This window comes from Camelus dromedarius, chromosome 18 (genome assembly GCF_036321535.1).
Source record: "Camelus dromedarius isolate mCamDro1 chromosome 18, mCamDro1.pat, whole genome shotgun sequence".
Classification (NCBI taxonomy): domain Eukaryota; kingdom Metazoa; phylum Chordata; class Mammalia; order Artiodactyla; family Camelidae; genus Camelus; species Camelus dromedarius.
Window position 1 is genome coordinate 43,443,835 of NC_087453.1, and position 24,843 is coordinate 43,468,677.

Here is a 24,843-nt window from a genome sequence, read left to right on the forward strand (position 1 = left end):
AGACAGACACGCGGGTAGGAACCCAAACTGGGGCTACAAGTATGTTTAAACCCACTCATTTCCTGCACCATGCTTCCCAAACACGTAGCATGAAGAGAAGCTACCAAGTCCAGCCTGTTTAGTAAATTTTAGCTACTGTAACTGACAGGCTGGGGAAGCAAGTCTTCAACATCAGTTTAGTATAAGAAAAGGTTCTGTATGGTGTTCAAAATCAGTGTTTTACAACCCTCACACCAGTTACAACTGATTAAAACAAGAACAGAAGCTAAAACCAGTGGATAAATGTTTTTATATAGCCTCAATGTATCTTCCCAACAGTTAATTACAAAGTAAAACACAGTAAAACTTCACAAGGAGAAAACCTGGCAGACACCACCTTGAGGCTCAGTCACCAATGATGGGACAGGCAGACCCTGAAAAACCGGCCTGTGGTCTTCAGAGACGTTAGGGTTAGAACAGAGGCCAGGACAACTCCTGGCAGAAATGCCAAAGCCCTTCCCACCCCCAAAGCTTAGCTGCAACTGCAGTCTTCGGGCACATCTGGCCTTGTTTTCCACAAAAACACTCCACTGTAGAACATGGTTTATCATTTTATTATGTACTTTATAAAAAGTCCGAACACAAAACAAATACCGCCCCCCCACTACCATTAAGGAGGGTTCACATCTTGCTGTAGATCTGGCCACCTTCTAAAGCAGGCCACATTCCTCTTCTTACACCCTTAGAATGTTTCTCTCCCCTCAAATATTTGTATTCCAGCTACAAAGATGGAACTGCAAAGGGTGTACGTAAAGACGAGATCTGTCTTGCTCTTGTAACAGTACAGACAACTTGAGGTGACTGAAGACCCTTGAGGAGGGAGGAAACCAGCTAATGAAGGGATGGAATGTCTGTTACCTGTAACAAGTAGCTGAATTCTGTTGTAACGGCACCTACCTATCCTACAGTAACCGGTCTGCAGGGACACGGGCACATGAAACAGGTGCCAGGCAATCGCTTACACTCGCCGCCAGGAGGCACGTGATTCTCGCCCACTTTCCTAATGACTGAAGACAAACTAGAGAACCCAGGATTCAGACGCTACCCACTCTGAGGTACTAAATGCGTAAGGAAAAGATCTGTTATGTCCCAGTAGCATGCAACAGAAACATTTTAAAACATGGGTTAAGCGTTAAGATCTTTAGAAATCAAAGTATTTATCCACATAATTTTAAACTCAAGTCAAAGGTAGTAAATCTTCTGTGGTGATGATCTGAGTGCAAGCGAGGCCGCTCTCCTCACATTCGCGTCCGTCAGAGAAGAGGAAGGTCAGTTGTTCTTGAACAAGTCAATGCAGCTCTGCAAGAGGGAGACACTGTTCTGGAAGACAGAAGCCAAGGTGGGCCAGTGAGCGCGCGCTCCGGGGCCCAAGGTTTCCTATTATCTGTAAGAATTAACCTCAAACCAGCTTTTCACAAGAGCCGGTGCTTTTCACTAATAACAACCGAACCAAAACCCACACCCCTCACCCCAATTTCACGTTAGGAAGCTCTGCCCTCTCAGAATGCCGCCACAGCACCCACACCCCACACGCCCCGGCGTGCTCCTAATGCAGTCACACCAATCCTGCTTACGCGCCTTAACCTAACTGTAATATAAACCTGATGTTCTTTTAAGTTGAAGGCTTTGGAAAGACTGGATACAAAGTTGCTAAAAATTAGTTATGAGTGAGATTATAAATGAAATTACAGATGATACATACGCAGATAAGACTTTGCACAAAATATTCTACGAAGTTCTCGCTTTAAAGGAGTTCAGAAAACTTAGAATACTCAGATTATGAACATTATATACAAATGATACATAAGTGATACTTGAAAACTCCAATTTAAAAGGCCTTACATAGCAGGACTTAAGAGGCAAGGAGTTAACGTCTATGTTGCAGCTAAAACAAAGGAATTCAAAATACACAACAAATGTTCAAAGGCCTCCTGCTTTAACTTAATGCTGACGGCCAGTGACAATGACCCAACTGCCCTGAACCAGACAGCACCCTGGGGTTCACTGTCTACTGCCCCCTCAATCACCAAAAGAGCCATGCCCAGGAACCGAGTGAGTGGGCCCGGGCAGCCAACACCCATAAAAGCTCCCTCAGAGGGCGCCACTGTGTTCCAGCGTCTCTGGGCTGAATCATGCTATACACACGATGCATGTAAGGAAGATTCTCTTCCTTTTTTTTTTCTAAACGAAAATTAGTATCAGAAGACATTTAGCAAAGTAGAAAACAATCTACTTAAAAAAAGTTGTTTTCCATGAAAACTCCAGACAGTGACGAGCTTTGGTGCCGCGGCGGACGCGCCCGGATTACTGGGGCAGGTTTTTCTGAGTGTGAGGACCTGGGAGGGGGAAGCAAGGTAACCGCCACCAGGAGTGCGCTTCTCAAAAAGCAGGGCACTTCATCAAGACATTATGGATTCTAGGATTGCAGTGGAGAAAAATATTCCAGCGAGTGGCTCCCACCCACATCACAGGGGATTAAAACCGCAAAGCAAACCCCATCTGCTTGATGACACTGGAATAGTGAGCTGGGAAATCACTCGGGGTAAAAAAAAACCCAAAAGTTGTTGGCTTAATCTGAAGGTAACACTTACCCTGGCATGTTTTATTTCCAGTTCAGACATTTCAATTAGATTCTTTCTAAATGCTGCCACTCTCTTTCGTTTGAAACTGATTAGCTCTACAAAACAAAGTTTACCAAGAAAAGGTGAACAATTTTCATCTTTAACTTCCAAATATCATTCTCACAAATAAAATGACCTCCAGAGCTCTGGTACACTAATTTTTTCTCTCATTTTTATTACCTCTGTGAAGGGAGCACACACCAGGACACTAATGATGTGCCTGCCACGGTATATGGACACCACCCCATCCCAGTATGGCCACTGACTACCCGGAGGATCGAGCCAAGCAGACCTGCCCTTGACCTCTAGGAATCGATGCGTGTGGAGCGTGGGAAAGGGAGTAGTGAGCCAAACGTGCCTGCACCAGTGACCTTTTTTAATGGATTATTTTTAAGCTCTGAAAACTGCAATTCTCGTGTCCAGCTTTTCTGTGGTAAGATCTACAGGACATGCCACCTTCAGGTCTATCCTTTCCTACTGCCACCATCAGAATTCAGGATTAATGTACTATTAGAAATTAGGGTAAACCAAAAAAATGCACTAACTCCCTCCAATTCCTTCTGCAAACTTGTGAACTTAATTTAAGCTCCTTGCCTTGCAGCTTTCATCAGCACACCTTTGATCAAAACCCTCCCTCGGCTTAAGCTGCCGCTCCAGGGCACTCAGGAGCCAGCTTACCTCCTGTACCTCGTCCATTAGGACAGGAACAACACAAACAAACAGCCACGTTAAAAAGTAAAGAAACAATGTATAATGAAGTTAGTGACAGTACCTTGGATACATTAGGCTGGTCTTGCCAGATGTCAGGGTAAGCGCTCCTCCTCTCCCCCTGGGACCAGGACTCCAGCTAACCCACTGCCTCCCGTGACGCCTGCCCACGTACTTGTTCAACTTCTACCGAACGCCCAATAACCTCAGTATTCTAAATATCGTACACTCACGCCTCTTTGAATAAAGAAGAAACAATCAAACAGCACAGGGACAGACCTTAGGCAATAAACACATGCCTAAACAGGAACCGTTTTAAAGCTTTGTGGTTTTTCTTTTTAAAAAAAGACCAGAGCCACTAAATTTTGGCCTATAGAAGACTTAACTCGGTAGTTTTTGAAGTGTTCTTTTCCTTGTAAATTTAAATTAGCTTTAAAAAAAAAGGGCCAGAATTGACTTAAGTATAGGGCAGCAAGAAGGTGGTTTCTCTGAAAGAACCCGAAGAACAGCCACATGAGCACGTCTGCAAACCATCTGCAAAGATTTGACAGAGAAGCTGTTCCTTACATCAAGGCATTGTAGTCCTGAACAGACACAAGCCAAGACAAAGGGGCAGAACTCTACTCAATATGCCTGGACTTTGCCGGGGGGGTGGGGGGGGTGGTAAAGTGTTAAAATGACAGGGGTATTTTGCACGAAAACCTGAGTTTTGAAGGTAAATCAAGTATAGTGTCCCACTGTAATCTACCTTCACATTCTGGAAGATACATTCTTTACTTTTTGCTCTGGTGTGTTCCATGGCCCCCAAGAACTACAGGGCAGTGAGATCTTCTAAGTAAAAGACTCTCTTTTACACTTGTGTTCAATGAAAATGATCCACCATCTCCTAATAAAGGTAAACTCCACATGAAAAGCCCCTTACTCTAGAATGGTGGACGGCAAGAACGAACCCTGTGGATGTGGACTAGAACTGAGTCCTCATCGCAGACTCGCAATTCCTGAGTGTGTAAAGCAATGTGCACGTGCCCACGTCCCTGCATTTCCTCAATGTCAGATGAAGGGTCTAGAAGCAGAGGCACCCCAGAAGCAACGAGCCCTCAATCCTGTTATTATTCCCTAAGTAAAAAGAACCTGGGCTCCTGGAAGAAACAGCAATTTCCAGGGCTGGAGTAAAAAAGGTCTAAGATTAATTGGCAGAGAACATCCAACTGTTCAAAAATATGCAGGTGCCATCCACTGGGGTCTCCTATCACTCCCACCTTTAAGGATGCAGGGTTGTCAGGACCCCGTAACAGTCAGGGACAGCACTACACCCACAGTTCAGCAGGAAGTAGATACGGAATGAGACCTTCGCCCCTGATTTGTCACTGCCAATCTGTCAGGGGGGACTGGGGGGACTGTGGGGCCCACTGATGTCCTTCAAAGTCCAACGACCCACCCATTCCTGGGCTCTCAGATGTGTCTATGATCTCTCAACAGATAAAGTACATTCTTTATTGGGCGTGTTTCCCCATCAAACTAACAGCCCCAGGTAATCTCACAATAGCTCACGCTTATCAGCACACCTTACCAGTCAAACCCTACAGCCCTTCACAGACCCTCAATCTCTTACCTCACCTACAAACCAGTCAGAGACTTGTGCAAAGCCCTCGGGGCTCACACAGGCACCTCTAGTCTGTGTGACTCACTGCTGTCCACAGCAGTGCACCCTAATAAACTCCTTTCTAGTCTCAAAAAATGGGGTGTCATAAGGACACACCAGCCTAAAGGCACTTGCACTGGCTAAGTCTGGACAGTATGAACACAAAATAATAGTATAGTCATGAGTCTAAAAACTTTTTGAAGACAGGAATCCGACTCTATAATAAAGATGATAAATACAGGAGAGAAGGGAAGGCTTGTGCTTAGCGGACAGCACAAAGCGCTGCCCCGGAGAAGGGCCCGCCGAGCTGGGGGAGGGGAGCTGCTCGTGGTCAGCTCTGGGAAGAATCGCCAACAGGCTGAATCTAGGACAAAGCATGACCAAGAGTAGGACGGTCTGTCCCTACAGATTGCCAGTCGGTGGCATGGGGGGAAAGGTATCATACACAGTGGAGAAATCAACTGGACCCCCCCGACTGGGTAATCAAAACACCAAAAGCGAGGGGAAGGTGAACACAGCATGACCTCACACATGATGCCCTAAGAAGCACACATTATTTATGGAGTATTCTGCTGGCAATGCGAACCAGAATCCAACTGCAAGGAAATGAACCAATCAAAAATGAGGCGCATTCTACTTGTAAAAAGAAATTATCTTCAAAAAGGCAAATGTTATTTAAAAAAAAAGCTGAGGTAGGTTCCTTTCAAATTAAGGGAGACTTCAGAGATATGGTAACTAAACGCAACCCTAGACTGCAGGAAATGACTGGCACAAGCACGAGAATGCAGACAGCAGACTGCACTGTCACCAGTTCACAGAAGCTGGTCACTGCACTATCAGTTTTTAGGGATAAAAAGACGATGAAACATACAAATTCATCTCAAATGGTTCAAAGAAACCCCCGGATATGTTTATAAAAAACACAAGTGGGGGTACGTGTGCCCAAGTGACAAGCTGTGGTCAGCAAGGTGACTCCCAGCAGAGGACGAAGGGCTGCTCTCAGCACCATTCATGCAACTTCTCTGAGCTTGAAATTATCTACAAATAAAAAGCAGAAAGGAAGGAGGGGTCTGACTCCGCTCCACCTTCTTTCGCAGACTCAGAAAGCTGTTCAAACTTCTGGCAGCATTCCTGCTGGTGTGCTTCAGCCAACTTGACGTCTTTGCTTTTTAACCGGGCCTTATCCAAGGCTTTGTTTGAGTTCTCGTAGTCAATGAGGGCTTTGGTGCGTCTGTATAAGAGATCCTGGGAAGAAAATTAAGTATGATACACAGTTAAACCTATCCTGAAAAATCTGTAGAACAAAACAGGAAGACTAAATGTATGAAGTACTCTAAAAAACAGACCAAGTACCACCGTGCAACACACAGCCTAAAATAGGTCAGAGGCAACCATCTCATGTACCTGCCTCCACCATTTCAAGTATCAAAATTAGGCTGGGAACAGCAATTCTTTTCCTTTTTTGGTTTTCTGTTGTTTTTGTATTTTTTAAACTTATTTTGGGAACAGTCATTCTTAATGCATTGTTGAGAGCCTTTCCAGAATTCTTTATGTGGATCAAGAAAACAAAGGACTTTTTCCCTAGTTGAGTCAATAAACAAAAGTAATTTCAGAAAATTAATCACTGTGTATCAGAACACATACAGTTGCTGCTGAGTGAGTCAAGTGATGCTGCTAGAATGCAACTGGGCAACGAGGTGGTAAAACATCATCACCCCGCCAATCCCGCCTCAGGGCCCACCCTGAGCACCTAACCTGAAACACAGCCTCTGTGATCTCAGGGCAAAGCAGAAGTGACCTCAGTATCTAAAACAGAAGTTCTGGGGCACATGTGCATGATAGACATACAATTTATGTCTACTTCTGCGTGTACTCAAAAAAGTGCATCGTCAGCTCTTAAGTCTGTAAGAGTAGAAGATAAACTGTAGAAGATACAGACTAACGTGCATTAAAGACATCCAAATATGTTACACAACGAAAACGTGTCAAAAGACAAATTACTTCAAATAAAACTAAACTATGAGGAAAAGAATGAATTTCTACTTCCCGATGCCATTTTCCCATTAGGTGTTTTCCCTGCTTAATTTCATATGCTGCCTGATTTACTGTATTTCATATAAAAATGACTGAAACAGCCCCTTTGGCATAGGTCCAGTTATGTCTACCTCTGTTAACATAATCCCCCAAACTATTCTGTCTACTCAGCACTAGCCCTGCTGCTCCTCAGCAATACAAACTAAGGGCACAAGTTCACAAAGATGCACATCACTGTGAAAAAACTTCCATCTAAAATGGGACTCGAGGATACATACAACGCACCCTCAGAACGGGACTTAAGAATTGAGGACTGATTTCCCATAAACGCCTTGTATCCAGACGTCCAAGACTTATCTCCTCACTAATGACGACCTGTCAGCCAGCTTGGGACCAGCACCCTCAAGCCAAAGAACTTACTGCCTGGACTCTTCCTCTCCGCACCCCTTGCCCATAACACAGCCCACCCCAAACCCTCAATGGACTCTCCTGCGTAACTACAATTCCTGAACAAACTATTTCTGAGAATTCGTGCTTCCCTCGGTTTACCTCTTTATTTAGATTGACACCACCTACATTATTAATTATGAACAATCCTGATTCCCATCTTCCTTCACTCCTAACAAAGAGGACAGTGTGTATCACCAGATCTCTGCTGGGTCACGGCAGGGAGGATCCAAGAGCCCGTCTTACCTTAGCAGCCTCTATGTTGAGCATGTAGTATCGGAGGAGCTCCGTCAGCTTTAAGTCCTCGTCCGAGGAGACTCGACTCTCTACTTTCTGTTAAAAAGTTAAAGGTCACCATCTAAGCAGAAGTCTACAGGCCATAAAATACATATGAAAACCAACATAAAAATCCTTACCCTAAGTTTTTCAAATAGCTCGGCAACCTTCAATAGGTACCTGAAAATATACACGATTCTGGCTTAAGGTCTTAAATCATGCAGAAAATACAATCTTATCAATGACATGAAGGTAGATTCAGGAGTCCTAGCCCATGGTGCTTTAGAATTAACTTATCAAAGCAGAGCCTTTATCACAACCGTCCCCGATCTAGCAGAGAAGAAAACCGAGCGCGGTCACGTGCCGTGTTCATGGGCATCCGCCTCTCTCAGGGCCCCTCAGCTGTGCTGCATGAGAACCCGTGTCCCCAGACTGGTAAATGAGGTCAGGTTCTAAGCCATAAACGTGCTACTACTTCGTCTTGGTTCTATAGCAGCCCGACTTCCATTCTGAAACCTGAAATACCACCCCCGGTTATACCAAGCCTAGGTGTAAGGAGAACACTCCATCCACGGTAAGAGCAAGGGTGGCCCCCGGCCCTGCCCCACAGACACTAAAATCCAGAGGCTCAAGTTCCTTATACAGACGGCGCATTTGCACATAACCCATGCACACCCTCCTGTATCCTTTAGATCATCTCTAGGTTACTTACACTCCTATTAAAAAGTAAACGCTACGTGAATAGTAAACGTAAATGCTATGCAAATAGCTGCTGACGTGCAGCAAATTCAAGTTTTTCCTTGAAGTTTGGAACTTTCTGGAATTAAGTATTTTCAACGTGAAGCTGTTTGAACTTACAGATGCAGATCCCATGGATATGGAGGACTATACCTTCTCACACTAGGAATAACCAGAACGGAAAAACGGAAAAACTCAGAGATCAGACTGAGCAACAACTGCATCCTCACGGCCACCTTCACCAAACCTCTTCAAGTCAGTCCACAGTATTTCCAAGAAAAGAAAGCACCACTTGCCATAACACACAGAGCAAACTTCACTCAAAGACAACTCCAAAATCAAAATAATCAACAAGAAACAGACACACGTAAGTGACAGAAATAAAGGCTCTGACAGCAGCTACCACGTTTGCCATGGAAGTGCCCTGAGTCCCAGACAAACGTCTTAGAGGTGATTATGCTTGGAAGGTCTGTAAGATGTGGGTGCTGGAGACCAGTCCCCCTTCAGTGAGCCTGCACTCAAGAGCCAAGCTGAACCTACGCAGTCATCACTCGTGACACTTTTAATTGTACCACCCGACACTTTCGATTAGGGGATTAGTGAAAACGCCTTCCAACAAAGACTCACTTCTTGATGACTGTGGGCTCCTCTAGAGCCAGGCTGTGCAGGCAGGCTGCGGTGTGGATGTAATCGTCCGCGACATCTGCGGAAACAAGGACAGCTCTTTTTACATGAAGGGAGCTGGCGCGTTCCCAAAGGTAAGTGGCTAGTGGGTAGGTATTTACTTTTGTGAGATCTGGTCATTCTGTCAGCCTTCCCACATGAATCCTTGATCCTGTTATAATAGTTAATGAGGAAATTCTTCTCTTGCTCAAAGAAGTCATCTACCTCCTAAATGGAAGGAAAAAAGACATTAAAGCAGCAAAACTTCTAAGAATACCAGTATGTATTTTATATTAGAAAAAAACATTAAATAAGCTTACGCATAAGAAGTTTAACCTCTAAAGACCAGGGAAATACAAGTAACAATTCTGTTTTATAAAACTGCCATTTCATATCCAAGATTAGCAAAAATGAAATGCTGGCAGAAAATGTCAACAGCGAGAATGCCCCACCCCACCCAGGAGAACCATTTCAAAGAGCCGTGTAGCAAAGCCGGGTCAAACTCGGGCATCCTCTCTAACATCTGGCAAGTCCACTAGAGCAGTGGTTCTGCCTGGTGGACTGCTCTCACCTTGGATGCCCGCATCTGCGAATCTGGCTGATTCCAGATTGAGAGGCAGCACTGGCATCCTGTGGGCACTGGCCAGGGCTGCCAAACCCCCGGCAACGCACAGGTATAATGACAGCCCTGCACACCTTCAATTGTGCCACAGAGATGGCCCAAGAGTTTGCAAATTTCTGACAACGCCCTCTCTTATCAGCACCTATATCCTGGGCTCCTTACTCAAACCCTCAAGTGGCAAAGTCAGACACCAGACAGTAACTGCTAAGGTAGCTCAGTTAAAAAGGGAGGGAGGGCTAAGAAGAGAATAAACAAATCACCCGTATTAGGAGAGAGGAGCCTCGTATATTTATTTGATGTTCTAGATCAGCACTGTCCAACAGAAATACATGAGCCTCTCTCATGGATTTATTTCAAAATCTGCACTTCTTGGGGAGTGATTAAAATTTTGGTGATGGTTTTATAGGTGTATACGCCTGTCAAAATTCAACAAATTGTACATCTGAAATATGTGTAGTTTGCTGTACAGAAATTATGCCACAAAATAGTTTAAATGATAGTTTAAAAAAAACAGGTGAAATTACTTCTAATGGTTTTGTTTTTTCCCTCGTATCAAGTCCTTGCAATCCAGTGCGTAAATAAAATTTTAAATTCGGGTCCTTACTTACATCAGTTAACTGTACTCAACCGCCACGTGCAACCAGGGCTAGCCAGAGACAGTGCAGCTCTGGAGAACAGCATGAAACACAGGTCTGTAGCTAATTTTCTTTTTAAAATAATTGAGTAACCTCTCTCCTTACAGAAGAGTGTAGGAAACAGTGTAGAAAAGTGTCCCCTTTAAGTGTAGGAAGCCTCCTTTCCCCTCTCCTGGGAAAGAACAGGATATTGGGAAAATAAGTGTAAGTTCAATGAGTAGATGAAAATAACCAAAATTTGAAAAAATTACTTATAATTTTGAGAAGTTAGTGCCAACTATTTCACAGATACCTGTTCTGAAGAAGTAAGAGGTCACCTATTTACATGACAAGAAGAATTTTCCAGAGCAGCTCAGAGCCACTCACCTTCACTCCGGACAAGAGGACCTCATCAGCACTCTTCACCACACTTTTGAAAAAGCCACCAAACATCTCTTTGGTATTCTTCCGCCTAACACTCAGCTGAAGAGAAAAGCAGAACAGTTCATGGTGTGTACCTTTTTCATCAAGTCCTGCACACACTCCAGGTCACTACTAGTACAGGGACATACATAAGACACCCCTCATTCCATCTTAACTAGCAGATCCAAAATACTAAATAAACAGCTAACCTAAACACAGGTTGTAATTCTGAACATGTGATTTAGATGTTTTTGAAAAACTATCAAGGCACAAAGCCTTAGTGGCTTTAAATTCTCAGTAGAATTACTGTTCTGTTATGTTGATACTGTCTTACACTTCTGATCTATTGGGGGGTGGGAAGAACAACATCTAAAAGCTTTCCATCGCGTTGAAACTCAACTCTGAAAGTCAACTTTTCAGAAAACATATCAAGTATATTTTTGTGTACATTTTAACCAGATCACGGAGATGAAATAAAAATGCCTTACATCTTGATCATACTCCAGGAAAACATGAAAGTTGCGATCTTTACTGAGAACAGGGTGAGAGGAGAGCCGCTGAAGAAAGACTTCGTGGGAAGAGACAGTCTTCTTAAAGACAGCGAGATACTCACTGAAAGAGAAGCGCACAAGGCATTTGGTTGGCTTGGCTCAGCTAGCTGAGAGATTCTGCTCCTGTGACCACCACCGAGCTGCTCCTGCAGCCATGCACACACCTGAACTGGACCCAAAGCATCTTGGCATAACTTAGTATCTACATAGGTAATACGGCAGTTCTCATTTTGGCATCTGTGGAATAGCCACCGAAGAGGAAAGTGATGTAACTGGAGTTGATGGAGCATGTCAGCGAGGCCCACACCCACAGAACATTTAACACAATGAAAACCCTTTAATTCTGCAGCCATGTACCCAGCACTGAGTCTACTAAGCCTTGGAACTATCAGAAAGGACAAAGTGGCTTTATCTCCATCTATACGTTAAAGATGACTGAATTTCCTAACTTGAGTCTGCTGTGTTCAGAGTCCTCAGAGCTGTCATGAGAGGCATTCGAGTGCACGCTGAATTACTCAGTACCGGAGGTGCGTGAGCCCTGGCCCTGGACAACACAGGCCTGGAGCAGAGCATTGTTGGGACTGTTGAAATGCACACCTGAAACCCAATACACTGATGAAGAAGGGAGGGGGCCGAGATAAAGAAGTGCAGGAAAGGTTTCATAATAAACTTTAATGCAAACCTCCAACTATGATACAAGATAGAGAGTCCATTTTTCTTTGAAATAATTACAGCCAGATTAAAGTATGCTTTATGCAGAGCTGGACTTCTTTCAAGCCATCAATGTGGGTTTTATTAGAATGCTTCTTTGTAACAGCATTCACTGCAATCTAGTGTCAACTATACTTCAGTCAACAAACTTCAAGGAAGAAAGTTTTGTACACTGTCAGTAGCCTGAAGAATTATGTATATATAAAGACACAAAGGTTTAGTTCATCACTATGCCAGACCAACATTCCATGACAAGCATGGTCTACACAGAGAAAAACAATCAGTCTATCCAGTGTCAGCAGTACAAAGACCACGCCCCCTCACCCACACTCTGCAAAATGCAGTTCGAGAAGACAGCAACTAGGCAACGAATTAACTGTCATACTTAAAAAAATTTAACTGTCAGATTCTTACTTCTGTACACATCACCACTTCTCCTCTCCAAAGACAGAGCCCCATCAAGAAAATCCACTTACGCTTCCAGCTCTTGCTTCATCTTGGCAAATTCTTCTTTGGTCATAGACCCTTCGCCCTCTCCCAGTTTCTGCATCTTTTCTCGAGGGCCATCAAAGTCAGGCTTCGTGGGCGCAGGCGGAATCTGCAGCAAAGGCAAGTGACTCGTGAGCCCTCTTGCCCCCAGTGAAGTTCCAACTTGGTGCCTGTGCACAGGAGGCAGGTAGCCCAGTGGGGCTGTCTAAAAACCAACTCCTGCTTTTCTCTTAACCTTATTCCTTTTGGCCATTTAGAAGAACCATTCTCCCTACATCCAGGCACTCACTTTGACTCTGACAGTTTATCCTGCTACGGCTGTTAGTTTAACTTACATATTACAATCAGTGCTGAAATGAAGCCAGTTAATGCAAGTACCGTCAAGATTATAGTCTCTAGGCTTACAAGTACTTTTTATTCCAGAGGATAATCAAGAGATTCTAATTCTGAGTGAACATTCTTAAATACAAGCTTCAGTACTAATTTCAATTTTTTGGCCAGATTCTTCAGTTGACCTGGCAGGACAAGCCACATTTATCTCTCCTTTAAAATCAGCTAAGTCTCTTCCCTGCAGCCATGCATTAACCCTCAAGGGCACAAGGATAACTGCCTCCTTTACTCCTTCAGCAGACTGTACTTGAGAAGTCCGGTGTACACCACCACCAATGGAAATCCACTCCACTTGATGCCTGAAAGGAAATGCCAGAGAAATGCCAAACCTAAAGGCAGACAGGACTTCGTGAACCACGGAACTGCTGACAGTCATACTGTAGAGTATAGAACTACGCTTCATCTTGTAGCTGTAACGCTGTTTTCATATACTTTAAACTTTACCAGTAATAGTTAACATACACTCTAGTTGACAGATGAAGTCAGACTAACTTCACAGTCTATTACAAAAAGCGGCCAAGTTTCTTGAAACAAAATGAAGAGCAAGATAGAAGAAACTGGCTTCAGCAGTTTTCTGATTTTCCAAAATGCACTTACAATAAGCCCGGCGTAGTCTGCAGTTTCAATAAGAGTGTCGTGTAGCCACACGAAGTCTTCATGTTGCCGTGTGACAGAAAACTCTGGGCTCTGAAACGTGGGGAGCGTGGTCTGTGAAGAAAAGAAGTAACTGCTAACCACCATTTTTAGATAAAGCGGTTTGGGTTTCACGGGGTGCACTATGGGAAATTCTGCAGGATAAAACATCCAGCAAAGAACAAAGAAGCAACACAATCCCCACCACTACCAAAGTCTTCGCTAAGATTCAACATGTCCTTTAATTCTTTTCATACAACTCCACCTTTCAGGTCAGCTCAGGCAGATATAATCATGTAGCCCTCACACTGCCTCCTGAGTAACAGGTATGTTAATCAGTCCAAGGTATGAAAAGAAAACCACGTGGGAGAGGACCTTGTAGGTAACAGATGTATGTATGCTGGAGATTGCATAAACCAAGAGCTCTAGCTTCAAACTTTCTGATTCAAACTGTGCCTTAGCCATTTACCTTCTTTAAACCTGTACCTCAGTTCCTCACCTGTAAGAGGGGGATAATAGAACATCACCATAAGGTTGTTAGAGAATATTAAATCCCTGTTAAATCCCTGTAAACCCTTTACAAGTGTCTGGCATAATACGTTTTAACTAGAATGGAATGAGAAAGGAGGCTGGAAATGTTCTTGGAAGGATTCTGAGAAATTAAGCTTTCTGTATTTTTCAGATTCGCATACCGCTTTGTCAAATAAATAATTTGCAGGAGGAAAAAAAGTCTTTGAATCACAACAGGTGAGGTAAAGGCCAAGAACTTGGTAAATATGGGGAAAGCAAGCACTTCCCATGAATACAAATTAAAAACAAAGGTGGAGCTGTGCAGGGAGGCGGCTCCACCTATGTTACTCTGCCTGGTCTGCTTCCCCACAGCGCAGAGTACAAGCCACATTTAACACCAGCAAGGCCCACAGCCCTAGGGCCCCCACCAGTGGAGAATGCTGTCCTAAGAGCACTTATCTGATGCTTACTAGGAGCACCAGCAGGGAGGGCCTCCCTGAGCAGAATGCTACACTGCACCTCAGGTCAGGCAGTCTCTTCACACCCACCGGGAACAAAGCTGTCACCGGGCACTGTTTCTATTACTGAAGTCATTCTGTCGCTTACCTTGGTGTGCACTGTAAATTTGACTTTGTCTCTCTCACTGAGTGCATCAGGTATGTCAATCTGAAGCGCGGGGTCAACATTCAGGTCCACTGATACAGATCTCAGCTGAAATACATTTTTTGGCTATTAGTCTCAAATTCATTTTAGTCCTAAAAAGCATTCTTCCAAGTACAGGGAGCTAGTAATTAAAAAGCAGTCTGTTAAGACCATCTAGAACAAAGGTGCAGTATCTCTAAGTCTATCTGAAACTGTGGGGAAGCCTGCCCTTAAACGCATGGGCGGGGCCAGCAAATCCCTATAATCGGAACAAAGCAACTATATGATTCTATTATCACATACATTACATACGTTGTCTACATGAAAAATACATTTAACCAAATACTTGGAAGAACCATACTAAGGCTTCAACTAGACAGAAAGAAATCCTGAACTTCTTAAATGCCCAAATTACAAGAACACTTAAGAGGCATTAACAGAGTGGGTGTATCTCAAAGTTAGAGACTAGGAAAACTTGGAGAAAATAGTCATGTGGTACAGGATCTTGGGTAGAGAAATAAAATCCAACTTAAGAGTGGACCTATTTATATTCAGGGGCTGTCTCAAGGAGATGAGAAATCTAGACACAAGAGGTGAATTGTAAAAACTAACAAAGGCCCTAATTAGCAGAATCCCACTGTGGTTACATATAAGGAACTAGTGTGAGCACTGCCTTGGAAGCAAAAGTAACTTATTTTGTAAGCTGGAAATTCAGAGAAAATACCCAACTCCATTTTTGCCAGCTTAAAAAAGAATTCTTGGAAGAAGTGGACTATTAGGAAAAAGTGGTTAAAACGGTTTTCCTTTTCAAGTTTTTCTACTGAATTTAAAAAACACTAATTTTTTTAAAAATACAATAAATTCTTTTTTTTAAAGCAGACAAGCTGACAGTCAATCTGAACACCTGACACAAACGAGAGATTGCGTGGAATATGCATCTCATCCCTGCCCCCACTCCCAACCATAAGCTTGTGCTAAAGTTAAACTGCCATCCTTAACACTCCAGATTACTGAACACAGGGAGAATGCCACGTGAAGACTAGCGTTAAGATGCGAGAACATGGAACACTGAGGTATTTCCTTCTAAACTTGCCTTTGGATTCTTTTCTTCAAAATGGAAATGCCAAAGACTGATGGACTATATTTCTGAAAACAGAAAAGCTGGTTCTATCAGGTATAAAAAGATTAAATACATTATTTTAAAGCACATGGATTACTTCTCTCCTTTGTATCTCAGAAGCTGTCAGTACTTCCCTTTTTCCTTCAGCATTGTGACTAAGAAAAGTTTAATTGTAAAAGCCAGAGTTAGGCATGTAACAATGGCTTTCCTCTAAAAAAGAAGCCTCAAGTTCTGTCACCAGAACTTCATTTTAACGTCAGGTAGTAGTAAGACCATGGTATACTGAACTGTTCCTGATTATTTCAAGCTAAATACATCTTCCAAATGAATTCTTGATGACTCCTACGAAATAGTTGCTTGTTTGGCTTAATTTTCACATGTCCATTTATGAGATCCCTGCAAACAAGATAAGGCTTCAAGGTCAGGGACACTTCATTTTATCAGAACTGTGACTCTTAACTCTGACACTTTTCTGATAAAAGTTTCCTTCCTTCTGATAATTTACCACTGAGTAAATACAACATTCAAAAAGACTTCAAAATATACACTAAAATTTTACTGCAAAGAACACTAGCCATCCCACTGATCTTAAATGTATCCACGTCAGAGTTAGTACATGATTTACTCACTTTACATGGACCAGGTTACATGGAACAGGCAGCCCATGGGCCAGGTCCAAGGTGCATTTCCCCGAGCTCAGCAACAACTGCCATGCTTCCTGAGATCCCATTTCCTAAAGAGGTCACAAGTCCTCGTTTCTAGCCATCTCTCAATTTCTGAACATGCTGACAATTTCATTTTAGCTCACTACAAGCCCAGTGAGCCTGCAAGCTCCACACAGACTACCTTTGGAATTAGGGCTGGAAAACCCAAGGGGAACGTAATCTAGTAAACGGGGCTCATTTGAGTGCCAGTCAAAGCTGCAACGGGCTTCACGAACTGCTTTTTGTTCTACTGAACTCTGCTTTCACCTCTTTTCCTGTACTCCCAACCACACAGAGGAACAGCCCTGACTATTTACCATACTACTATCATCCTTTCTTGTCAGCATAGGTATTTTGGGTTTCGCTGTTCAATACGATGAGGACACAAAAGAATAACAAACACTATACAGCAAGGCATCGAGCACCCAAGCTTCTCTAGCAGTGATTACCTTTGCCTGGACATATCACCCTAGGAAGTGATTCAAACAAAAATCTGACCACTGACATGACAAACACTCCCCACCCTACCCCACCAAAAAACAAACACAACAGACAACACAGAAAAGTCTGCATTTGAGCCTTAAAGAATTGTCTGAATAAGGACAGTGGCAAAATTCTGAGTATACAGCCCATCACCAACTCATACAATCCCTATTCACAAGGCAAATGAACTTTCTTGTATATAACCCTCCAGATAATGAAAGCAGATAAATCATCAAGGAGTAAAAAGTTGTGAGCTGTCTAAAGCGTCTAAGTCAGCACTGGATTCTCTCTCGGAAGCATCAAGTGTGATTAAAAGCTCAGCAATCCTTTCTCTGCTCAGTCAACAAAACAAATATCCCACAGCCCCAGGCCACAGCAGCTGGTAAATAAATCACCCTCCAAATTCTTTCCCCCATTCACCCACCTCTATCCCCTGTCCTAAGTAAGCACCCGGAATGCCTTAGCCCTGCCGGCCAACACTGTTGTCTGACCACACTGGCCACAGATGTCCAAATGCCTAGAATGGCTGTTTAAATTAGTGGGGAAAGAAAGGCATGTTAATTTTTCCATTTCCCAGTTCCCTTAGGTCACTTATGAGAATCAAATTTAAAACAGTTACTCTCCAATCTGGAATGTAAGTTTCAAAAAAAAAAAAAAAAAACACTTTCTTCCGTAGATTTCCATAGAAACCACTGCACCACATATCCAAAGTTTTAGATGGAATTTCAGTCCCAATATACCTCCTTCCAGATTAATTAATCCTTACAGTAAGCATTACAATCTTTGTGAGAAGGATATACAAGCACTGCCTGTTTTAAGAAATCTGAATGCTTGGTAAGAGAGGCTAAGAAGAATAACTAATGCAAAGGACCTGTGCATTCCCTCACCTGTCGTCAGCCCCCGACTCGGGCACCTGACAATGCCTGCAGGACAAATCTGTAGAACTCCGCACCACTAAGGACCACTTTTGGTCCAGATCTCACTTACGACTCACTCCCTCCTGAAAAGGTTAAACAGCTCACAGAAGGCAAAGAGCACCTATGTGACTGGACAACACAGAAAGCTTAAGGATTCAGAAATTCAGGACCCACGGTAGAAGATACGTAAAGATAGTTATGTTATGGCAACTTGACTCCCATCCACACTACTGCCACACAGCCAAATGACAAGACACAATGGTAAGAAATCATCTCCACAGTAACTCATCTGCTAGAATGGAGGCTGGCTGAATAGCCACTTAAATCTAACCAGTTTTGTATTCATGTAAGAAGTTGAATATGCCAGCCCCTACAGTCTCATCAGAATTTGAATGTTGCAAGGAAACTACTACCGACAGGAGAAAAAAGGCTACTTGTATATATTTAAATGACTTTCTATTTTCCAGTCCTAAAGCAGAAGAAATGTCCTTAGCCAGCATATGCTACATCAGGGTGTCTTCTCTTCAAATTGTTTCTCTAAGATTTTGCTTTATTATCCCTTCACCCCACTGCCTAAGGAACTAAAGAGCCCTATCAGGGAGAGGCCCATTAATGGTCTGTAAGCACAGAGACAAAACCAGCAAGAAACGTATTTCAGCTTGAAAGGTCTGCATACCTTGCCTGATCCAATAGTTATAAGAAAATAGATCCAGAACTGCTCTGCTGCAGACACTGAATTTGCAGTAATTTCTGAAAACAGACTCACCTGATATATACTTATTAAACAACATATACTGTTACTGTTTCCACTCACAGGAAGTACTCTGTAAGAAGTTTTAGTACCGTATCTTCCCCATCCAAATTCCTTTATGGTTCAAATTTTGGTAGTACTGGAATTGTCACTATTTTCTTCCACCCTGAAGGGAACCAAAACCTGTGTTCTACCCCAGCTTTTCCCTGAGGCACCGGTGCATGAAACAGGAGTTAACTGAGCAATATATGAGCTCTGCTTTTACAGGTATTTGCTCTCATCCCCTCCCCCACCACTATTGGTTCTCTGCTTCTCAGGCCTGCCAGTATCACTTCTTAGTCCTCAAGGACAACAGAAATCAAAGACTTCCATACAGTCTCAGTCTACTAACAGATAAGAGCTATGGAAGTTAGTTAGGAGCTTTAAAAAACCAGATAAAAGGTTGCAGCAAGTGATCAGATTCCACCACTCATCTTGGTGAGATGAGGCCCACAGGGACCCATCCCTGCTGACACCAACCACTCTTACCGGTAGTCCCCAACACACACGCTGTCCACAGCAGAACACCGTGGACTGCGGGGCACTTGGGGGCTACAGAGCCCAGAGATCCCAGAACAGGAGCCGAGGCTTGGAAGGAGGTCAGGGCAGCGCACTCAGCGAATGGATAAACTGAATCATCATTTCACAAGGCTGCGAACCCATGAACCAGTCAATTTCAACACGGGCTCCGAAAGAGACTTCGTTGAATTACTGGCTAAAATAACATGCATTTCAAGAAATCCAACTAACTACAAGATACCTGGGTTATTTTCAAATGAGTTGACAAAGTGAAAAGGGTTGAACTATATATTATCTATAAAGACTTCCTAGCAGAGAAATTACACTGGAAATCAACACACCAATGGTACAGAGAAAGCAGCTGCCAAAAACAAAAAACTAATTTCTCCCATTCAGGCTCCCTCCCAAAAGTTTCTGGTCTATCAAGTCCACAGCTCTTTACCAAAAACCAGTCTTACTTTATGATCAACACAAGATAAAACAAATAGATTTGAGAATAAAATTTACCTTTACCACCACCAAAGATTCAGCAACATGGACAGAACTGTCTGAGCTCAAGCTTGTGTCATCTCAGTTTGAGACACCAATGCAGCATGGAGAGAAAAGGCTGCTTGCTTCCTGGCGGGATTTCTTGGGCCTTTAGTCACACACTTCCCAGATCACTGATATAAATATTCCAGTATCTCTCTTTATCACTCATCAACTACCTGGTTCCGTTAGTACCCATGCAAGCTTTGCACAGCTCTTCACGAAAGATCAGGCGAAAGCCCTAAGGTTGGCGACACCTGTTTGTACTCCCCACCGTTAACTGGACAGAAGGTTTAGGGATCTACCCCTAAAAAAAAGTAAACCAAAAACTCTTCTGGCAGAAAATGCATACCACACATAAACTACTTTTTTGAGAAAACTACTTTTCCCGCCAGACCATACAGCAGTGTCTGAAAAAGTTACACCAAACAAAAAAAGGGGGGAAGGAGTCAAGGCAAGGACCCAATTTCTAAACTCAAGCTCAGTAATCTCTCCGCTGCACTTCAACTGCGACTTCACTTCTCCCAGGGCATTTACGGTTTGCCTCGGGGGTATGGAACAGCTGACTAACTCCACGTCCCCTTTCAGGAGGAATCTCTTCTTACGAGTTATGTCAGAAAGTACGGGCTGGAGGTGAAGTAGTTTTGGGGAGGGGAGGGTGGATGAGCTAGTGTCTCATGCAGAGATGTAAAAAAAATTCTCAGTTTGTAACTGCAAAAAAACAAATTCACCATTCATGCAAGACAAGATGTCCCACAGCCACCTTCCTTCACTATTTCAGAAAGAAAAGGCTGAACTTACAAAGCTCACTTTCCTCAAAAAAACTAAACTGATTAAAAGGTTGTTTCCCTAAATTTTACCTAACTTCACTGCATGCTCCTTTCCCCACTGGGTACTTGAAGCTTTCAGGGTACCGACCCACAGAACTATTCTTGCCTAATTTCAAGTAGTAAGGACAATAGAGGCACAATGTTTAAAAAGCAGGATTTTAATCCAAGTTCTACCCTGCAGCATGTTTCTCAGTGAGCTTCAATTCTGCCCCACAACGGCTGAGTGCTGTGGCCTCAGAGCCTCAGATTTCCCCTGTCCAAAGTGGGCACTGGACTCCAACAAAGCGAACACAACTGCCTCTTCGTAACCCTCAACTGCCCAGAACCCTTCACCGGTTTTTGTTAAGATTCCTAAATATTGGGGGGGGGGTGCTAATTCTACCAAAGATTAGGCAACAATGCCTCTGTTTCACACAGCATGTTATCTCCTTAGCATTTATCACAGATTTGAAAAGTAGCTTGAAACAAACTGGCACATTAAAGATTAGTCTCTTCACCTGACCCACCCACATCACACCATTTTAGAAAGGAAAGTTTAAATCGGTAAGTCTCAACCAGGGGACATTTGACAATGTCTCCACTTATTTCTGACTGTCACTAATGGAGGGAAGGGAGCATCTGTCACCTAACAGAGGCCAGGAATAATGCCACAATGCACAGGAAGGACAACTCCTCACAGCAAAAAATCATCAGGCCTAAAATGTCAACCAACAGTGCTCAGGTTAAGAAATCCTGGTTTAAACTGAAGCTCTAGTCAGTCACTTACTAGGTCTCATACCAAATGACAATTTGGACCTGAGAATCCAGAAAATTCTGTATCAGCCTCCCTTCAGCCATTTCGTCCTACAGCCAAAAAAAAAAAAAAAAAAAAAGTGAGGAGATTATGACCTGCTATTATTGTGTATTCACAAATGGGGATCTGAAGACATTGTGTGCAAGTTACTGACCCAGAACTAAGACTTGGGCAGCTTTCATAAGCCCTACTTTCCAAATTTAAAAAAGTGAAATCCAGTCATTAAATGTAGCAGAAGACTTCATTCTACAAGAATCACTTAATATGGACAGGCACTGGTGAAAATTCAAGTTATTCCTGTACTGACACGAATTGTAGGACCCTCAGTTTAACCTGGTGGAGAGTACTGTCCCTAGCGACAACTTCCACATCAGCTAACAAAAAACTACCAGCAAACCACAGGGCAGCAGCGTAACAAAATACTGACGGCTGGCTCTGAGAAAGAAACACCGTCCACCCAAAGTCCATGTAGCCAACCAGAGCTGAGGTGAAGGAACAGTACCCAGCTGAGAAGGGCGGTCACCACCTGCCTTTACAAAGCTTTTCCTGTGCACTCCAATTACTTCAGTCCACTAACAATTTAACAATTACTTTTTTAAAAAAGTCCCAGGAAACAAGGACCCATCCTCCATTTGCCACAGGTTTGCAAGATTAACGGGAACTCATCATATGGAATCTGTGAGTGGAAACCGAAACATGATGCCGGCTGTTTAAAAGGCTTTTTTGGCCAACAGAAGGCCTGGAGAACCTAGAAGGTGCAAAATGACTAGGGGCCTAGGTAAATGTTACTTTTATGGGAACAAGGTTTTGCAAAATCTCCAACCAATTTTCCCCCAAACCACTAAAAACTCCAGACACCTGAGAATGCTGATTCAAATCACTGTGGGAGGTGGGGAGGAGGCAGCACTGTATTCATTTATCATGAAAAAGGGGCCTAACAGTGTTAATATTTCAGCTAACTTTTTCAGGGGCTGGAGACTTGGCAAAATCTTTTTCTAAATGAAAAGATCACAATACAATCTTTCCCATCAGCAGAGGACTAGATAAACACCAATCATGCAACTTTCCCAGAAAACTGCTTTTGGGGCAAGAAGAGAAATTAACACCCTCAGCTAAGAAGGGTATGACTAAATGGAAGTGCCATGCTACCAAATACAGGCTGACTCCTTTTTTGCTTAACTAGTCAGAAGTTCTGTACCAGCATTCAAAAATCCTCAAGAATCAATCATGTCCCCTGCATTTTTAGTGGGTCTAAATTCAAGAACCCCATCCTCCCATCAGCACAGCACCCTCTTGAGAAAACTTTCCAAAGCGGATGAGATAGTTCAAACTTAAAATACTTTCAGCATAAACGGAAAGTATTTCAGTAGACTAAGCTTTATTACAGCAAGAGATTATTTTGCCCAAGATTTGCCCTCGTGTTATTTCACACTTGTCCTAAACTTTTTTCCTGTACGGTAAAAACCCTCTAGACTTGATCCACATCACAGAAGCACCGAAGATCAGAAAGAAAATGAATCCATGTGTCTGAATGATATTTTATTAACTTCATTATTTCCTTATTTCTGCAATCTAAAAAAATTAGGAAAGAAATTCTATGCAATCCTTTCCTGTAGCCACTAAAACCAGGAGGCAGGAAACAGCAGTCGTAACAGTCCCATTTTGCTGAAGAATCGGTGTTGGGGAAATTATTTTAAAAACCAGCAATGGTTATACAACAAATAGGAAGGTAGTTAAATCGGTTAAGTTTTAACCAGCTATCTAAAATAGACTCTGGATCAAGAATGAAAGTAGGTGGGGGATGGGCGGAGGGGGAATCAATGTACCAAAATTTCTATTTAGCCATAAAAACTCTGGAAAGAAAATTACCTTTGGAATGTCCCAGAAAGAATCGTTTTCAAGTTTACACTCTGGCTTTATGGAGAGAAAAGAATTTACTTCAACTTAACATACATACCCTAACCAAGACCCTCATGCATATGTATTTTATTTCAGTAACGAATACAGCAGGAACAGCCTTGCTGGAACAACTCAGCAACACTGTGTGATCTCTGGCACTTACTAGATGAAAAAGTCTTTCCAAAGCGCTGGGGATCGAAGCTGCCTTTGATTTTTAGAGATGCCTTACAGGTTACTTCAATTTGAGAGCGCCCGGAATTTTTAGACCACTTTTTTTAATCGTCAGAGAAACTTCCCTGTGGATAATTCTGCACAAAACGTTGTACTCTTACCAACCCCTATTAATTTCGAAACTTACACGTAAACGGCCAAGAGCAGAGGCTTCCCCTACATCTTTAACTGGCTATGGTACCATGAACGTTATTGCGTTAGTTACCTTTCAGACCTCAAGGTCCAAGCCGCATGGGGGTGATTCCAGAAATAGGCAAGTTTTAAAACTCTTAAGAGCGAAAACAAAATTCAACCATTTAAGCACCCACCAGAAAAACAGAACTCCCGCAGTGACGCATTTAGCGCCTACAAAGCTGTAAGGAACACGCTTCAGATTTGACTTGACTGAATTTCCCCGTATTTGGGCCAAAAAGAGTTTTCTCAAGGGGGTGACGCGCGGACATGAGGCAACAAAAATAGAGCTCTGCAGTTTGCTACAGAGATCGTGGATTTCATGTTTCACCCTCCGGTGTTCGCCGAACCAAGGAAGTTTTAAGAACTTTCTACAAGCACGCGTCCCCGGGTCTCCAGGGAGCGAGCCCGCCGCTCGGGTTCTCTCCCCGGCGGGTCCGCAGCGAGCGCCCGGGGCAGCGCAGGGGGCGGATGGCGCGGGGGAGCAACGCCCGCGCTGGGAGCCCTAAGGGACGGGGGACTGAGTGCGGAGCCCGGGAGGTCGGCGGGCCTCCCGTCCTGGAGCCTGAGGGCGGGCAGGGCCTCACCTTGCCGCAGTCCTCCTCCTGCTGCTGCAGCAACTCGGGAACCGCAGCCATGGCGACGCGGGCCTCGAGCGGGGCCGCCTGGCTGTGCGAGGAAAGAAGAGGCTGGGCCGCCGCCGCCGCCGCCGCCGCCTCCGCCGGGGAGCCTCTCAGGGGCGGCCGCGGCCCCGCCTCCGCCAGCCTCCCTGCCCGACGGCGGCGGGAGGCCTCGGGACTCCGCCACCATCCCAGCAGCCCCGGGAAAGGCGAGCGGCGCCCCCACGTGCTTCCCCAGAGCGGCCTCCCCCGTCCCCGCTGCCGTCCATCTTGGAGCCGGGCAAAGAAGCTACGCGGCGCCTACCCTCGCTGGGGGCCACGCGGAAACCGCCGACCACAGGGCCGCGACGGGAGCGCAGGGCCGCGAAAACTCTCTCAGCGAGGCGCGTATCGAGAAAGACCGCGCTCTCGTTCGGTGGGAATTTATTACTCAGCCAGAGTCCAAGATGGCGACGAGCTCTGACGTAGACAAGATCTCGTGAGAG

At 43.9% G+C, this 24,843-nt stretch overlaps 1 protein-coding gene and 1 non-coding gene across 3 annotated transcripts; both read right to left on the bottom strand.

Annotated features, from left to right (window-relative positions):
- Nucleotides 1-570: 570 nt before the first annotated feature.
- SNX5 (sorting nexin 5) lies at nt 571-24,802 on the bottom strand. 2 transcript variants are annotated; one of them, XM_031434289.2, is made up of 14 exons: nt 24,663-24,802; nt 24,326-24,407; nt 14,718-14,822; nt 13,566-13,676; nt 12,566-12,687; nt 11,316-11,439; nt 10,792-10,887; nt 9,291-9,396; nt 9,133-9,208; nt 7,908-7,947; nt 7,738-7,824; nt 6,096-6,255; nt 2,631-2,716; nt 571-1,359 (listed from the first exon to the last, which is right to left on the bottom strand). In XM_031434289.2, the coding sequence occupies exons 2-14, from the start codon at nt 24,374-24,376 to the stop codon at nt 1,309-1,311; spliced, it is 1,215 nt and encodes a 404-aa protein (XP_031290149.1). In that variant the 5' UTR covers nt 24,377-24,407; nt 24,663-24,802; the 3' UTR covers nt 571-1,308. The 2 variants fall into 2 exon arrangements, with proteins under 2 accessions (XP_031290149.1, XP_064331974.1); XM_064475904.1 differs by lacking the exon at nt 24,663-24,802 and having other exon boundaries at nt 24,326-24,529.
- LOC116147554 (small nucleolar RNA SNORD17) lies at nt 19,180-19,414 on the bottom strand. The gene has a single exon (XR_004131113.1). It is a non-coding gene; the product is annotated as a small nucleolar RNA SNORD17 (small nucleolar RNA).
- Nucleotides 24,803-24,843: the final 41 nt, after the last annotated feature.

Bases quoted from the DNA above. Each gene is read 5' to 3' on its own strand.
- SNX5 (XM_031434289.2), bottom strand. From the start codon at position 24,376: ATGGCTGCGGTTCCCGAGTTGCTGCAGCAGCAGGAGGAGGACTGCGGC. The intron at 14,823-24,325 runs GTGAGGCCCTGC...AATGTATTTCAG, and splicing joins AGGAGGAGGACTGCGGCAAG to CTGAGATCTGTATCAGTGGA. The intron at 10,888-11,315 runs GTAAGGCATTTT...TTTTCTCTTCAG, and splicing joins TCCTGGAGTATGATCAAGAT to CTGAGTGTTAGGCGGAAGAA.